Source organism: Dermacentor andersoni, chromosome 7 (assembly GCF_023375885.2).
Source record: "Dermacentor andersoni chromosome 7, qqDerAnde1_hic_scaffold, whole genome shotgun sequence".
NCBI classification, from domain to species: domain Eukaryota; kingdom Metazoa; phylum Arthropoda; class Arachnida; order Ixodida; family Ixodidae; genus Dermacentor; species Dermacentor andersoni.
Genome location: NC_092820.1, coordinates 109856948 through 109874840, shown reverse-complemented (window position 1 = coordinate 109874840; position 17893 = coordinate 109856948). Strand labels below are relative to the sequence as shown.

The following is a 17893-nucleotide window of genomic DNA, read 5'->3' as shown; positions in this document are numbered from 1 at the left end:
ATATATATTGATCGCTTAATCACCATTGTGCATATCCAGGGTGTGGTTTGACGTTGCTTGAACCATAGACATATCTACCGTGTGGGCAGGGAGACATTGCCCCCTGCCCACCATGTAGATACACCTATAGTTCAAATTACGTGACTTAGCCCCTCCCCCACTTCAGCAAGTGGGGAATGGAGGCGCCTTTTCACGTTACTGTTCGTCCCCTGTCCCCCCAGTAGACACATCTATGTTCAAGTTACATGAGACACCCTGCTTATATATATATATATATATATATATATATATATATATATATATATATATATATATATATATATATATATATATATATCTTGATAGAGGCATCTATGGCTGGCGCAAGCTTTTATTTGCAAAGTTAACGCACTCTCTCATTCCCACACGTTTTCTTATGCCGGGTGTGGCTGCTAATTTTAACCAGGGTTTGAAAATATGCGAATGACACGTAGCTGGATAGAACGAAGGTAACATTGTGTGTCGTCGCTTGGTGATACTCAACCTATTTTTTTGTTTCGGCCCAATTGAATAATTATTCTTAACTAATTATTCGACTTCGCAAATATTATAATTAAGTGAAAACAGCCAACGAGAAAGTTCTTGAGCGACATGAAAACTCGCGGAACTGCTTTCTGTTGCTCAATACGTGCGACATAAAAGTTCTTTTCCGAGCGTGAAAGTAGCCCACAAATGCACGCAAAATCGTTGCGCGCCTGGCCGCTTCAGGTTCAGAAAGCAGAAAGCAGAAAGCAGCCCGCTTCGCGGGCTGCTTTCATGCTCGGAAAAATACTTTTATGTGGCACATTGAGCAACAGAAAGCGGTGCCGGAAGCTTTTTATGTCGCGCTACAATTTTCTCAGTGACACGTTAAATTACGTAAAACACTCCGCGTGCGCGTGCACACACATACGCACACACACACACACACGCACACACATATATGTATATATATACAGATATATATATATACGACTTCAGGATAGAGCCACGCATGGTTGCCGCAACATTTCATTCGAAAAGTTGATCACTTCTTGGAAAACAAGTTTCTCTCTTTCACGCGCATTTTTTCTTAGACTGGGTGGTTCAGCTAACCTTACTCAGAGTTTAAAAATATGCCGCTGCACTCTAAGACGACGTGACCAAATGCATGTTGCTCACTCTCGCATTTATCGTTACGCGCTATTTTCGTCTTTTTCAAAATTAGACAATGAGTAAAGAATTATTAACCAACTTATGAAGCAATAGTGTTAAGAAAAAAATTCAATTAGAAAGTTGTAGAGCACTTTGCTAAACATCCGATTGGGCAATTTCTAACTTTCTGTCTTTTAAGTATTAATGTTTTATAGCTTACAGCGGATGCACGCGAAATAAAAAAAGAAACGGCCGTGGCTTAGCTTGGCTAAGCCTGGGGATTGCGAAGCAATAGTGCGAGGATTGCGAGGCGGTTGGTGGCTACCGCCTCGCCTCGCGACGGCGTGAGATGGGGCCCCACGGAGGAAGGAAACTAAGGAGAGGCCCTACCCCCTCCGCGCGCTAGGAGAAAAGTGTGGCGGAAATGACGTAGTAGGTTCTCATTCTTTTGCTGCTTTTTTATTTTTTGTTGTTGTATGATAACGCCTTTTGGGCCACAATGGCGGCGTTGTTATGGTTTTGAGCGCTCGCACGTGTTGCTCTGGCAGGTTTCGGGCCGTGGCAAAGGCGCTGAGTAGGCGGGTTTGCGTTAGTCACCGTGTCTTGTTGCGCTGTGTTACTTGCGCCGTGCTCTGCCAGATGTTGCGCGAGCGCGCGCGCTCCGCGCGCGACACCACGAGCAGCGCGGCGTGGTTTCGCGAAAGATGTAAACAAGAGAGGAGGGTGGCCCAAAAGGCGGAGCATCGCCATGAGCAACGCCAAATTCCGGCTTTACTTTTGCTTCACAAAGAGTGACGTCAGGGCCTCTCCTTAGTTTGCTTCTTCCGTGTGGGGCCCCGTTTTTACACAGCTGGTGTGACGTCACACCCAACGTAGCGCCCCTGGTGAGAGGAGCGGGAGTTAGGCCGCCGTTGGTGGCTACCGCCTCGCCTCGCGACGGCGTGAGATGGGGCCCCGTTTTTACACAGCTGGTGTGACGTCACACCCACCGTAGCGCCCCTGGTGAGAGGAGCGGGAGTTAGGCCGCCGTTGGTGGCTACCGCCTCGCCTCGCGACGGCGTGAGATGGGGCCCCGTTTTTACACAGCTGGTGTGACGTCACTCTAGGTCACGTGGTGTGACGTCACGCAGCGAGGTCACGCTAAAGGTCAAGGTGCCTACCACCGCCTCGCCACGGAACGGGCTGAAGTGCGACCTAAAGTAGTATTGCTTCGCAATAAAAAAATACCACGTGACACTCGCTTGCGCGCCGCGACTGCAGCGCTCCCAAATTGTTCGCATACAAACTAACATAACACCGAGCATGGCGTGCTGCCGCTTAAAAGGTGACAGAGCAGTGATGAAGGCGTTGGCTGAGCTATTTGCGCCAGCGATGTGCTTCCCTCGCGGCGGTTATGATAGCGATAAGCAGACGGGCGTTCTCACCTGCTAAATGCTCTGTTCGTTTGTGCGCGGAAGGCCTGGGAGCCGTGCAATCACGACTCGCAACGAGCATGTCACGTGGTGTTTTTTTTTCTCCGCGGGCATCCGCAGTAAGCTAAAAAACTCCAATACTTAACAGATAGAAAGACAGAAACTGTTCATTCGGACGTTTTGCAAAGCGCTCTGCAACCTTTTAATTGAAATTTCTTTCTAGCTTCGTTTCTTCAGAAGTTGGTCAATTAATCCTGACTAATGATTTAATTAGGCAAAATACAAGAATAGCGAGACAGACTACATACAAATGTGAGCTACATGCATTTGGTAGCTTTGGCTTAGAGTGCATCGACATGTTTTTAAACTCTGCCTAAAGTCCGCTGAAACGCCCTGCATATATATATATGAATATATATATATATATATATATATATATATATATATATATATAGTTTCAGAAAAAGACAAGTAAACGTACCTGTAACCAATCACCAACAATCGATGATTGGACGAATCCTGCATTCCCATCGGCGTCCATAGTAAGTGGTCAGTGCCCTGGCTGTGTGTTAGGAAACGGCATTGCCTCCATGGTACATATGGGCAAGATGGCGGAGAAAGTTAACAAAATTAAAGTCTGGAGTTTTACACGCCAAAACCACGCTTTCATTATGAGCCACGCCGTAGTAAGGGACTCCGGATTTATTTTGACCACCTGGGGTTCTGTAACCTGTACCGAACACATGTGTTCACGGGCGTTTTTGCATTTCAACCCCATCGAAATTCAGCCGCCCGTGGCCGGCATTAGATCCCGCGCACTCGGGTTAGTAGCGCTACTCGTCAACCACTACGCGACCACGGCGGGTGCGGCAGCGAAAGCGTTTCGCTTAGATGTTACCCTTTAGCATACAACAGAACAAAACCAAAAGTTTGGTCGATATCTGCGATATGGCGCTCATATTTTACATGGTGGCCAAAGTCTTTTCTGTGACATAGACGGGGTGCTGGCCAATGTTCTTGGAATCCGCTTGGCCGCCGAGCACAATTTGCGCTGCTATACTTTTCCGCTGACAAATCGTATAGCGCAAGAGCGCACGCACACATGTTTAAATAATGGGACGACACACCGTCTGCGGTTTGCCATGATGTCGAACTAACAAGCACAGACAGCGACAATTCTCTACTTTTTCTCGTGGATAGTTCAGTTCGCGTGGTGGCTGTACGCATTAGTTGTTTTTTTCTCCAAACGATGAAAACTGTGCGCATACACATGGCGCGGCGTTTGCGACGTTTGAATTTTGCGCCGTTTCCCGCGCATTGCATTAGCTCCGGCTGGTGCAATGCGTTACTGCGATGAAGAAAGTAGTTCATCGAAGAAGTCAAGCAGGAACTTTCACACACTTGCAAATCCCAGGAATTGTTAAGCAGTAACATTATATCAGAAGATTTGTTATCACATATTACAATTCATGATCATATAAGCGTGTATTTGTATGCGTGTACTTGTATGATCGCGCGTTTGCGCTGTTGACGCTTCGGCGCATTCCGGGAGTTTGTGTACGCTGTTTGCCTGAGAGCTTCTTGCGTTTTCTGCGTTCTTTGTGTGCTTCTCTGTGACTTCTTTCGAATATTCCTACGTGTTACTCGCTTTTTATCGGCTTGTTGACTCGAAGATTGCCATGATCGCCTCCGACTCAGCGGCATCAAAGATGAGTGAGTGTATCGAATTCCCTTTGTTCGGCCATTGTGACGCGGTGAACGAAAGCACGGAAATGCGTTCAGCGCCTGTGCGTATGTTCCCCGCGCCTCTTTTCTAGTTTTCAATCCTAGTAAATCTGTTGCGTTGCGAGATTTGGCTATACAGCACAAGATTTGTGGTCTTGAACATGGAGTTTTGTTCTGGTTTAACTTCACACTCCGTTTGTGGTAACGTAAAGCAGCTATGTGGTGCCAGCTAAAAGACGGCATGCTTTTTCTGCTTTCTTTAGCTCTATTTTTCTGCTATAATTTGTCACCTGGGCTGTATCTAATTTATCTTCTGAATTTCTTGTTACGAAAAAGAAAGCATTGCAATTTTACTCACTTTGCCGGTGCCCAACGCACTCGAAGTATTCAAATATTTGAAAAATTGACTATTTTCGCAGTCGCATCACTTCACCGTATTTTCCATGCACACCATTTAAGGCCTTGATCCATACAATGTGCGTTTGAAAAAGAATATTCATAAATGTCCTCTAGCTTAACTGAGCAGGAAAACTAAACTGTCACCAAACTGGTACAAAATATTTGGCAAAAAAAAATAAAGGTTCCCAAAAACGATGGTCCATGGGGCATGAAATGACACACCTGCAGTGCATCTGTGCCGTTTTCAGAGTTGTTCAGTAAAAACTGCATTTTACATACTTCATAAAAATGGTTTATTTTGCTATCTAAAATACACAAGTAAGAATTCATAGGTTTAAGTAGGCCGAAATTTAAAGTGCAACAAAAGCTCTCGGTAATAGCAATGATGTGCCTTTCATGCTTGCATGAAACCTGATTTTTTTGTGTACTCTTTCGTTATTTTTTGTGTCACTGAACAAAATTGAAATGGAATGGAACTCACAAGGGATAATTCTTTAGTCTTCCAGAACGTCACTAGTAGGTTCTTTTTTTCATTTAAAATCTTGATCATGCAGCAACTGGATCATGGAACAAGCAATGGAGCATAATAAACTGCTCCCATAGCATCACTTATTGCGATTGCCATGTTTTAAGAGTAGATAATTTTTACTGAAATTGGCACACAACATTCAACCAACCAATAAGGATTTTAAAGAGTGATCCTTTTTGAATTTTACAATTTCTTTAAGTTTCCTGTGCCAGGTAGCATAATTCTTGTTCTTGAGCTGGATTATTCAGAGGTGGAAATTACTAGCACAAGAAATGGAAATACATTCAACTGATTCTCACAAATTTACTCATTCACTCAAAACATTATGGCACATATTTCAGTTTACAAGTTGTAGCCAGTGAGTTTGAAAGACGTATTCACTTAAAATAAGTTCCAGGTTGACAGCAGTTTCAAGATTTTTCCATAAATATGAGACGAAATACATGGGCAATCCAGTTGCTTTTGTGCTTCAATGCATAACTGCGTTTTGTTAAAAAAAGGCAAGTGGAACAACAATGCATTTTTACGGCCAGTTTGATGGCCTGGGTCTCGTTACTGGCGTCATTCTGGAAATTCATTCTAAGTGTATACACCTTGTAAAATTACCTGCTACAATTTTAAAGAATAATTAGGAAGTGAACTTTTGTTAATTAGCTGAATATGTCTTGATTTCTCATGCAAGGAATGTCTGGCACTCTGTATCTAGAATTATCTTAGCTGCAACAGCCTGTCTTTAATAAATTCCATAAAACTTAAAGATAACGACCCTGCGTATTAGTGTCTCAGTGAGTGCTGTGGGCTCAAGCGAATCGTCCCATGGTTAGAGTACCACTGGCTACCTAATAAAGGTCGAAATGATGTTTCGACAAAAGGGCGCGGGCCAATTATCAACACTTGTCAACAATTTCCTCAATAATGCTTCAAGAATTCCCCAATGTGCTTTCAAAGTCATTTTTTAACGTTGAACAAGGACATTTCAATAATCTTTCAACATCTTTTTTGTAAGGGTCTGTTTTCCACATGCCGCTGCATTGCCATTCGCCAAGCACTGTCACGTGGAACTCCGAATTATTGCACAGAAGCCACCCTAACCGTGGCATTATGGCAACGCCCATACAGTGCCGACCACCCGCTTCGATCCGACTTCGCGTGTTTCTGGCTCGCCACCCCGTCGGGAAGAAACAAACGGCAAACTCTGTCACCGCTAAGTGGCATGTCAAGCTAAGGTCAAATCATTAGGTATGTTTTGTCGGTATTATTGAGACCAGCCGTTTGTTTTTACGCGGCTAGAAGTAGAGACACGGCACCAAGTCGTAAAACTGGTTTGATTTCTAGTTTGCAGATGGTGCAAGAACATCAGCATTGGTGATGCGTTGATGATGCGGAAAGCTCTAAAAGTGTAATTGTTCACTGCATCATTAATTTACTATCCCGCTCTAGCATGGTACGTGGTCACGGTAGCGAGGAAACGCACAGTAGAAGCCAAATAGACGCCGAGCAGACGCTGTGGCGCAGGTGAACATTTGCAATGTAATTCGCCCGTACTACCTGTTAAGGAGGCTGCAAGTTAACTCCACGCACAGCGTATAGGTAATCTGCAGCCTTGCTGTCGGATGCATGTAAGTGCAGCTTATGACTACGGCGTCAAAACATTTTTGCCGTCAATCCACAAACAACGGAGCATGTAACATGAAAGCTTGTAGACCCTGAGCAGACGACGCGGTGCAGATGAGCACATCTCTAGGGGCATAAGGCCTTCCTATTGGCTAAACCAGCTTGTAAGATAGACCCCCTCTGTAATACCTTTGTGTTCTTGAGGCTATTAAAAATGAAATAGCCATTGCGCAAACGAGAGGTGCCTTCAGCGTACAAATGTGCATTGATAGATGGTGGACCCATGCCCTACTCTTGTTGCCTGCGGGAGCCATATAAAGTAACTCTATGAACCGTCGATGAACCCCCATGATTTGAAGGTATGGGCTTCTATGGAAGCCTCGCTACTAGGTATATTTACCTTGCACGGAAGTAGTCCAACTGTGAAAATTTACTCTGTCGTTTGGATGGGTTTGCCCGGCGTAGAAGCATATGAGATCATTTATATATAACGGCCAAATGCTTCTCCCTAAACCAAGCTTAGGGAGAAGGCGGCAGTTTTCTGTCCAAGAAATTCGTAGCACGGCCTCGTGTAAGAGGCGACTGTTACAATGTCAACCTTTGTCCTAGCACATGCCTCTGAGCCGTTGTACTCAAGGGACCCAATGAGGCTGTCGCGCTACTCGTAATGAACCATCATTTCTCCACTTTTTATACATGTTACACTATCTCAACCTTGTTGCACATCTTATACTCATAGCATACCCCACTTCAGCCATTCACATATTTTTAATTCCTTTGTATTTTAATCAATTTACAGCTCTGTGCTTTAGGCCTCTATACCGCATCGTCACATGAGCAATTAGGCCATTGAATACTTATTACTGCCTTGGCGCTCTGGAGCCACACTTGGCCCTCGCGCCATCAAACACAACATATCATCATCATCAGCTTCCTCTTACGATGTGTCGTAGTAATCTCACATTGGGTAACTTTTCACTTCACAACACATCAAGGCTATATGTTGTTCATGGCGTAAAAAGGGACAGGTTAGGAACGACAAGGACAAATACATAACGTCTTCTTGACACCCTTTCCATTTAATATCTCATTTGTTGTGCCATGAGTGGCGCGTATAATCGTGATGTTTCACCAACTAGCCCCCGTAGTAGCATTGCTAACTCTCACCACCTACCAAGCTCGCTTCCTCGCCTAGATCTGTTGTTTCCATGTCGTGCGCCTACCTAAGGTATTGAGAATTAAGATTGAGAATTTATAGTCCCCCAGGAAGTCTACGTATCACGTAAGGCGATTACTTTTCCTTCTGACAGCAAAAGCTGCTCTCTTCGACGTAGTTGGTTACACACATCTCGCTCCTAATGTGATTACATGGATTAGGACAAGGTATGAGTATTCGATAAATGAATGTTGAAAAGAAGTGATTTTTTTTAGACAGTGAGGAATAGAGTAAGACGGGATGGGAGGGACCATCAGGTGCGTCTTAAGGCGCTTTTGGTGCATACTATCGCAATGTGATACATACAGATTGGAAAGGCGCAAAGAATCATTTCTTTTATATTTTGATACAGAACTTATGATTAAATTTTCTATTCCTAGCGTTGCATCAGCGACAGTGGATTGCTATGGAGAAAGGGCGTGGTTACTGTTTGATACTGTTTACGCTCGCATCTTTGGTGGTGTTGACCAGCGAATCAAGTAAGTGTGCCTTTATCTTTGATGTGCCCTATTGGAATCGCTAACATCGCATGGAATATATTTGGCCGTGCTCTTATGCTGACACTTCCAAGTAACATAACAAAGCTTTTAAAGAAAAATAGTGGTGAATCATTCGCGAATAACACCAACTGTTTATTCTTCGTGATTGTCTTGTGGTCTTCCACACTCTGAAACTGGTTTTTCGTGCCCTTAGGGTCAAAAATAGTTCCATCACTCACATTTTGCATGTAGAAAGCCCGCATGCTCTTCCTTAAAGAAAAGAAAGAAGGCTGGCAAGAGCGTTTGCGACCGCGTTCAGCACGAGGCTAAAGTTTTCTATTTAGGACGGGGGGGGGGGAGGATTTCCACCCTAACAATCGCTGTTGACGTGGCTGCCCGGCTTACGTTAACGCCTCTTTTTCTTAACCTGTCTATCTTATTTTGTGACAGGCATGTGGGCTTCGTTCTTTGGACACGCTTTTAACATCAGTGCCGAGACACCATTGAAATCCGTATATCAAGGACCGTTTAATAGAGCCAAAAAAGAATAACATAAAACAACGTTATGAAAAGACCACAGGGCGTTTAAGAAACCAACTTATCGAATTAACAAAATCATAAAAAAACTTGCATAGCTGCTTCTAACTAAAAACGTCACGCTGAATCGACCCTTTAATGCCATTAGAAATGAATGGCATTAGCATCAAACGACATAATTCGGGCGCTGCTAGACAGCCGTAAATAATACCATTAAAATCGAATGACTGCCGCAATCTAATGATTTCGCGAAACATATTTGGCTCCGCCCCCCCCCCCCCCCCCCCCTATGCGGATACATACTCTCTACCCCTGAGACATGGTAAAATATGACATTGAGCGTTCGCAATTTGAGAAACGTTAATGTACAATGTTATTCTTTTTTGTATATGCAGGTGTATGTCGTTTAACTAGAGAAACTCTGTACGGCAGGCTGTCACAAAATGTTTTTACTGTGCATCTCCGTGGCGTCTGGCCGCCGTCGCTTTACTAGTCGACTGTACTGTAAACAAAGGGGGGCCTGTGTACTCGTACAAACCAAGGTACTCAGCAACTAACTGCTTCACCTGCTGCAAGTGAGCGTCGTCGTTCTGCGCTACCGTGTCACTCATATTGTGTGTGTTCAATTTATCGGCTGTGACTACTAATCTGGCTGAGCATTGACTTGGCCTACGGTGGCCAGACATTCTGCAAGAGAAATTTTATATGCGTGTTAGTTCAGTCAAGCGATGCACCACATTTATTTTAAAATAAATAGATTGAAGTCACAGACGCTCACATTTACTTTGTTCTACTTTTCTTGCTAATTTTTGTAGGAATTATCGCAATTGACATCACGACAGAATGAAATTAATTTTCCCTGTGTTGCACCGCCACTGGTCGAATGGCACTCCTTGCACAGAATGTCATTCGAGGCCTATATTATTAGAACGCCCAGTGTTGCGAAGTAAAGTAACGGAACTAATCACACTTTAGAAATGTCCTGGGCCACTCAGAACGGCTATGAAAACTGTGGCGCTAATATCACTCGCTGAGGGTGCCACTTTCTCTAAAAGCTGACATAAGGCACACTGTAAAAGCTACCCTCATCTTGTTGCTATTAAATACCGCTTTATTGAGGGCGCCGCCGATGGCTGGATGGATTTTATTAGCGTACCCTTTGGAACGGGCCGGTGGGCTGAACCATCAAGCTCTTGCTATTATAAGGCCTAATGTTCTGCCTAGGTTAAAAAAAAAAAGAGAAAGAAAAAGAAAACACGATGAACTCCCACAACCAAATTTTCTGAGCTATTGTGAACTTTGCTTATGTACGTCTCCGTTTTTTGTCGTTTTCCTACTTCCACCAAACTTCCAATCGCCTCTTACTAATCTCTATTGCGGACATGCTTACTTTTCCCCTGCTCTCGCTGAACTCAAGGGCTTCGAGGAGTGCAGTGATGCCTAAATCGACCTCTGTGTAGATGTCTTCACATTCAAATAAACATGCTCCATCGTTTCCCCCACTTTACCGCTGCAAGCACATGTTTCTTCCTTTGTATATCTCGCTTTGTGTATGCGTGTTCTAGGCATCCTGATCTCGCTTCGAAAAATAATGAGCTTCCCTTTGCGTTATCATAAATTGTATTTTTCCTGATTTCGGTTTTTCCTCTTAAGAAGCTACTCATGGCAGGTTTCTTTTCCATTGCCGCCACCGATGAGATTATTTCAGCGTCTCTGATTTTCTTCTTGACGTTCTTTGTTGCTGTGTTGCTCACCCTAAAGGCCGCATACTTGCTGCTAAGCTTCCTAGTTCTTTTCCTCACCAGTTAATCAATGTTTTTCCTGTACAGAAACATCAACACTCTCCCAGCCAATTTACTTTCGTTCATATTCCTCAGTCGTCCTTCAGAATCAATTTTACTGTGAGCTTCCCTCACTTCAAAACTAGTCCTGCCCATATCACCATGCACAGCTTCATTTGTAGTCATCCCATGAGCTCCCAGTGCGAGGCGTCCCAATAACCTTTGCTTCCCATCGAGTCCTGCTTGTACTCCTTATTTCAAGTAAACAACCCCATTTCTAAAAGTAAGTCCTGTAACCATTTCACCTTCCCACATACCGCGGAGCACCTCGTACCTATTGTATCCCCATAGCGCTCTGTGCTTCATTATGCCTGCATTTCTCTTCCCTTTTACTGTTATTGTTTTTTTCCTGTGTTTCCATATATCTGTTGCCTTCGTTTATCCATATACCAAGGTATTCACATTCTTTTAGCCGAGATATTTTGTGACCCTGTATTGCCACTGTCTGTTCACTGTTTTCATTGAATACCATACCATCTGATTTTCTAACACTAAATTTCAAACCTAAATTCTCGCCTTCCTGTCCACAGATATTAGCCAGACATTGCAAATCACGTTGCTTGTTAGCTAGCAACACAATAGAGAGTTTTAGAATAGAGGCCCCAAACGTTTTGGGGCCCCAAAGAAATAGCGTCGAAGCCACTGCGCATGCGCGAGACGCAAACTGCGTTTGGGTTTTGCGTTGGGAACGCTATTTCGCCGATTTAGCGGGAGCTCAAATAGCATTCCCAAAAGCTTTGCGTCAACAAACATGGCGGCACCCATCGAAGCGACGGCTCTAACCTAGCACCAAACTGGGTTCGATTCGCGGTAATGCGTGAATATCGCAAGCTAGGAGAAGTGACTGCAGTTATCGCTTTCTCTCAACTAGCGTCTGTTGTGAAGATTGATTCATTAGATGCCGCTGATTCCGAATTCGAGTGTGGATTTTATGGCTCGTATGCCTAACACGGCTAAGCTTGGCTGGTGAAGGCACGTAAAGTTGGTTTTGTTGCTCCAAACTAAGCACAACTAATTGTTTGCTGCTTGAAGAATAACCTCTAAATTGTAATTAAACGCGAATACACGCAAGTCAAAATTACTATTCATATCATAAGATGGTATATTTTATTTAATTATTTTTAATCGTTTTTCTTAGACGCCGTAGTGGCGCTGTCAGCGCAAGACGCTATCTGCAAACGCAAATCCCTATTCTAAAACTCTTCACTCCTGCGTGCCCCAACGCTAACATCCGCAAAGCTCTTTGGGGCCCCAAAATATTGGGGCCCCTATTCTAAAACTCTCTAATGTCGTGAATGAAGCTGCTTCTCTACTACTGTACCCGCCTGTTTGTATGAGAGATTAAACCGGATATCACTTCTTTCTAGTGCCCTTTCCACCCTGATTATCTACATCATAAACATCAGTGTGGATAAAGGGCACCCCTGCCTCAGTCCCTTATTGATATCAACTTTCTCCTCGCTCCGCATCCCTTCTCATTCAACGCAAACCGTATTTTTGAGCTAAATCTCTCTCAAAAGCTGTAGACAATCGTCACCTAAGCCTTCCCCTTCCAGAATATTCCACAAAATGTAGCGGTCCACGTTGTCATACACTCCTGTAATGCCCAAAAAGGCCACATATAACGGTCTGCTTTTTACTCTTGATATTTCAATACATTGAGTATGAACAAATAAGTTAGCATCCAAACGCCTTCCTATTCTGAAGCCATTCTGAAATTCTCCCAAAATGCCATAATTCTCTGCTCATGCATGCAGATTTAATTTCATTGCCTGCATTGCTAGCCTTTATATTACCGATGTAACAGTCAACGGTCTATACGAGTGAATTCTACATTTCTTGCCCTTACCTTTATACATTAAATAATTTCTACTTTGCCGCCAACTGTCTGGTACGCGTCTATCTTCTAAAGTTTTTTCCACTGCTTTCACCAGAGCTTCCTTGCTTTTTCGTCCAAGTTCACTAATCAGCCTAACGGAAACCTCGTCTAGCCCTGTGGCTGTGCGCTTAGGAATTATCTCTTCGGCTTTCTTCCAGTCTAAATTTGTCAGCACCAGCTCCTTTTCCATCTGGTTCTCTTTCATGCTTTTTTTCCCTCAAATATAACCTCGCCATTTTGAGATCACAGCGCCGTCTATCGTCCGGGAAGAAAGGCGTCCGGGAAGCACCAACAGCAGCGCATGACCACGCCAAAGAGGACGAATATGCCGCCTGCGTTTTGGCCACTGACAGGGTCAACGGGTGTCTCCACGCTGAATGGCAGGACTGATGCAGATGCACCCTACACGAAACTAACACAAAACGGCAAAGCTGCTCGATCTCGCCCAGAAAATTTGCGTTACCATGATTGCGTCATGTACGTACAGCGCGCCGATTTTTTCGTGAAGCCCAATACACAATCGCGTTAATTCCATCGACCTGCTTCATTTCCACTCAGTGGCTATGGTGTTGGGGTTGCTGAGCACGAGGCCGCGGGATCGAATGCCGGCCACGGTGGCCGCATTTCGATGGGGGCGAAATGCGAAAACACCCGTGTACTTAGATTTAGGGGCACGTTAAAGAACCCCAGGTGGTCAAAATTTCCAGAGTCCTCCACTATGGCGTGCCTCATAATCAGAACGTGGTTTCGGCACGCAAAACACTATGATTTAATTTTAATTTTTGCTTCATTTTCACATGTGTATCCGAAGAAGGCTGACAAGGTAAGAGCACGTTACGTTGTGGAAATTCTACAAAACTGAAATGACCGCTGTGAAGAAGGGACAAAATTGAAAAGTCCCTGCAGCTAACTCTCGCTGCTGCGTAGAAACAAATACGCATGCGCTGTGAAAAGGCGCCTAAGAGAGCGTGTATTAGAGTTAACCCCGTTCTTTTGTCGTGCAATCGCACGCATACGTAATTTGCAGTGATGAAACGATTTCTCGGAAGCATCTTCAAGTCCGCACGTGGAGAGTGTCTGAGTTCAATGTGCGCAGAGAGACAGCTCGCCACGGCAGACCACTGCGTCAAGGCCTCCAGCGAATTTGGAAGTCAAACAAGGCAAAGGATTTTATGAAGCCTTTCTTCCTACTAGCCAAGCCAAGCTCCATGACGCCTAACAAGGAAAAAAATATGTGCAGAATCTCCTGTGGCGGTTATCTCAATTATGCGTAAACACTTCCTACTAATCACCTGCTGTTTCTTTGGCGTATGCTGCTTTGTTTAGTCTAATTGCGAGAAACACCGAAGAAGAATAGGGAAACGGAAAAGCCTGGTTGCAACACCGAAATGTTAACTGAGACCACCGTGAGAGGACGAAGAGGCGATTAGCAGCAATGTCCACTCCTGTTATAGATAACTCCCAGAGGACGTGGACGTCGGATCAAATGGCGAGAGATATTTTGTGAATGAAGCAAGTATAGACAACATCATTTATGTAGACTCTATTATTTGGTTCTTCCTGTTGCGCTTCTTCTTTATCTTCACATTGTATGAAGGTGATTTGGATGATGTCGCTGCTTCGTGGAAGATGAGCACTGGCCGATGCACGATGTAGTACGTGACCTAACTGAACAGTGTCACGTTTTGTAGTCCTCATACGTAGGCGTCGCCGATGACAATGGCTCCTCTCAGTGTGCACAATAATCAACCGTGATCAACCGTACTCTGAGGGTGGCTGCGGATGGCGCGGGCACGCGAGCCTTATCTTGAAAGTGACGTGCCGTGGTGACAGAGTGCGCCGAGTGCTGATAGGTTCTCGCGCGCTGTGTTCTCGCCGCTTAGTTTGTATTGAAGTGAGAGACAGTACGAAGGGGCCGATTCGCTCGCTGCTCTGCGCCCTATCTTGAAAGCGATTGTCTTATGTGACAAGCGGAGCGACAAATGGATAGGCAGACAGACGGGTTTCCTGGTTGGGTAGGTATGTAAATGCTTACGCATTAAAAAATTCCCTTCAGCGGTACGCCTCCGTTCATTACAGGAAACAGCTTCTGTACAGCTTTGTTTTATCCCTGAAGGCCTCGGTGCTTGCCACTTCAGTAGAATATATACGCGAAACTAGAGAATGACACGACGATTTATGAACACATGACATAAATCACAGTGTAACTATGAAAGCAGGTTGCGCGGATCAGTCCGACTTCTAGCTCGCCCAATCTTTCACATCTCATAGAAAGAAGGGGTAGCCCTATCCCGTGTGCTACCCCAAAAAATAGAGGAAACAAGCCGATTCATTTGGTTGGTGGCAGTCATACTTGCTGAGTATTAGTGAATGAGGACATGCTTGTGTAGTTTCTGAAACAGAAAAGATATTTAAGGTCACGCAAAAATCAACACCCTTGGAGCTTGCTTCGCAGAGAGGCGCCCTTTGGGGTAGTTTCATTCGTGTTTACATGAAACATACTACACTGAAAAGATTGCATAATTTGTGGCATCGACGTTCATATCTCGCAGTCACGTCAACAATTGTCGCAATACACGTCAATACACGAGGTAAATTTCAGGGGCTTTTTACCGTTTTCGTGCCTACTGAATATAACGAGACAAACTTTTTTTTCCTAAATTATGTTCTTTTTTCGAAGTTCTAGCATTTCGCCGCAACTCGTAGCTTATAACTCAATCTTGAGAGATGCATTTATTCACATGTAAAGCGCAGAATCTGTAATTTTAGCGTGGTTTTCCAAGGCCGTTAAGAAAATAATGGCATTTTTGGCATAATTTTTCTGCAATTTTACGTTTGGTAGGTAGAACATTGGCGTTTCGGACGGATTAGTGCAGGGCCCCAGACTCATTTCGGGCACCTGTGGTTCTGAGGGGTGGCAGAATAGACACGATGGTTCTTCGCGACTCGGATTTAAATTTTCTGATATGTCGTGCACATATTAATCGGTAGTTCTTTTTCTTACATATGCGCTATTGGTATGGTGTAGTACAGCTGATCTTCGTTCTTTACTTCAGATCCGACGGCACTCAAGCTATTAAGAGGACTGTGGAGATACAGTTGTGAGGAGCCACAAATGGAACCAGTGGGGGACTGCACCGCAAATATAAACAAATACTTCTTCAACAAAACCGCGAACATGTGTCAAAAGTTTTACTGGAATGGCTGCCTTTCCAGAGGCGTGTACGAAACACGCTACGCATGCGCACTCAATTGCAACGAAGGTGCGTATTTGGGATGCTATTTTTTCCGCATTCACAACGATTTTCATTCGAAAGTGCTATTTGCAATTAGTAGGCCGCCTTCGCTATATGTCCAGCTGAAGTTTTCTCTTACGGACAAGTCTAGCACACATCAAAGTACTTAACAAGTCCAAGTACTTAAAAAGTACTTATAAAGTATGTAACAAAAGTACTTAACAAGTACAAGTCAAAGTACTTAAGGCTGTCCTACACTGAGTAAAACTGAGTGTCAAAGTACGTTAAGTACTTTGACGCTTGAAAGGCGATCTCCTGACATCAAACTGAAGTAACCACCGACGCAAGCATCGAGCGTTGATCCGCAGCGTCGTTTTAACCGACAAATAAAACGCTATCCGTGCTTATAGGAGTCCACTTTTGTTTGCTTTCAGAATGAATAACATTGCTTATCTTGACAGGTTTTTCCTATCACATTGACCGAGAAGAGGCGAGGAGCACACAGCTATGGGGGGAATTTTCTTTCTTAGTTTGCCGTGGTAGATCGACAATAGGGACAGCGTGAAATGAAAGGTTAAAAATGCCACTAAAACGGAACCTCAGCGAAGAAGTGTTGGCAGAGCGATGTCTTAAGCGTGCCGAAAAGGTGTGAGAATGTTTTTGCCGGTGCCAAAATTTTTATTAAAGCCCAATAAATTTATTCTCCCCGGCATCTCTCAGTAGCCAATGTCCGAGTGATTGGTAGACAGGCACCTTTTATTCTTTTTTGAATAGGATAGTCTCCGGCTATTCCGAAGAAATAATCGATATTGTTCGGCATATTGATTCATATATACTGCGTACACTTCACGTTGACGTGCTAAGTTAGCGACTTGATTTTTTTCTTTTTTGACGTCGCGTGAGAGACAAGCTAAGTGAGCGCAGCCAGAAAACGTTTGACCAATAGCGGATGGCTAATTGCAAAGAAAGAGCAGAATCGGAAATGGTTAGTTTTTATTTGTTTGTCATAGTCGTGCATAATCGATGTGTACACGTCATATAACATGGGGCGTTTTCATGTTTTTTGTGACATCACGGGACAGACAGGCGATGTGGGCGTGACCAGAAACGGTTTGACCAATCGTGGAGGGCTGATTGCAGAAACAAAATAGAAAAGGCTTGGAAAAGTTTTACATTATAGCGCTCAAGCGATCCATACGACGACAGAGGGAGAAAGAGACAAAAGTGAAGGAAAACAGGGAAGTTAGCCAGCGTTAGTGCCAGTTGGCTACCCTGTGCTGGGGAAAGGGGTGGATTAGCGCAAGAACGAGCACGAATACAAAACCTGGCCAGTGAATCTTACAGCGATTATATCCCAATGCTATCCCAATGCAAACTCCCTAGTCAGTCGTCCAAGCAGCGCTCTAAAAAAGCATGATGATGATAAAGGAATAAAATCGAGCGAGAGGAATCACCTAAATATAGTGACCTTGAGACCATATACCGCCAAGCTATTCCACTTTGAGCTTATTCCAATGTTCTAACGTCAAATTTACGTAACAGCGAGGCAAACACCAGGCAGTGATGGGCAGCGTTGTCTGAGCAGCCCAATCAAACGCACTGCGAGTTTATAGGCAGTCACTTTAGCTTGCTATGAAAGCAGACAGCATTTCCTCCTTCAAAGTTTTGATAGCATTAGCATTTTTGGCTACTCCAGCCGTTTGGGCCTCTGTCTGTCTGTCTGTCTGTCTGTCTGTCTGTCTGTCTGTCTGTCTGTCTGTCTGTCTGTCTGTCTGTCCGTCCGTCCGTCCGTCCGTCCGTCCGTCCGTCCGTCCGTCCGTCCGTCCGTCCGTCCGTCTGTCTGTCTGTCTGTCTGTCTGTCTGTCTGTCTATCT

The 17893-nt window shown here is 44.3% G+C and overlaps 1 protein-coding gene across 1 annotated transcript in view; it reads left to right on the top strand.

Moving 5' to 3' along the window:
• Positions 1-17893, top strand: part of LOC126534649 (BPTI/Kunitz domain-containing protein-like) — a 50627-nt gene that overhangs the window by 8655 nt on the left and 24079 nt on the right. The window contains exons 2-3 of the mRNA XM_072289093.1: positions 8428-8526; positions 15840-16046. Coding sequence (XP_072145194.1) covers positions 8454-8526; positions 15840-16046 — 280 coding nt within the window. The 5' untranslated portion in view covers positions 8428-8453. The remainder of the gene's footprint in view (positions 1-8427; positions 8527-15839; positions 16047-17893) is intronic.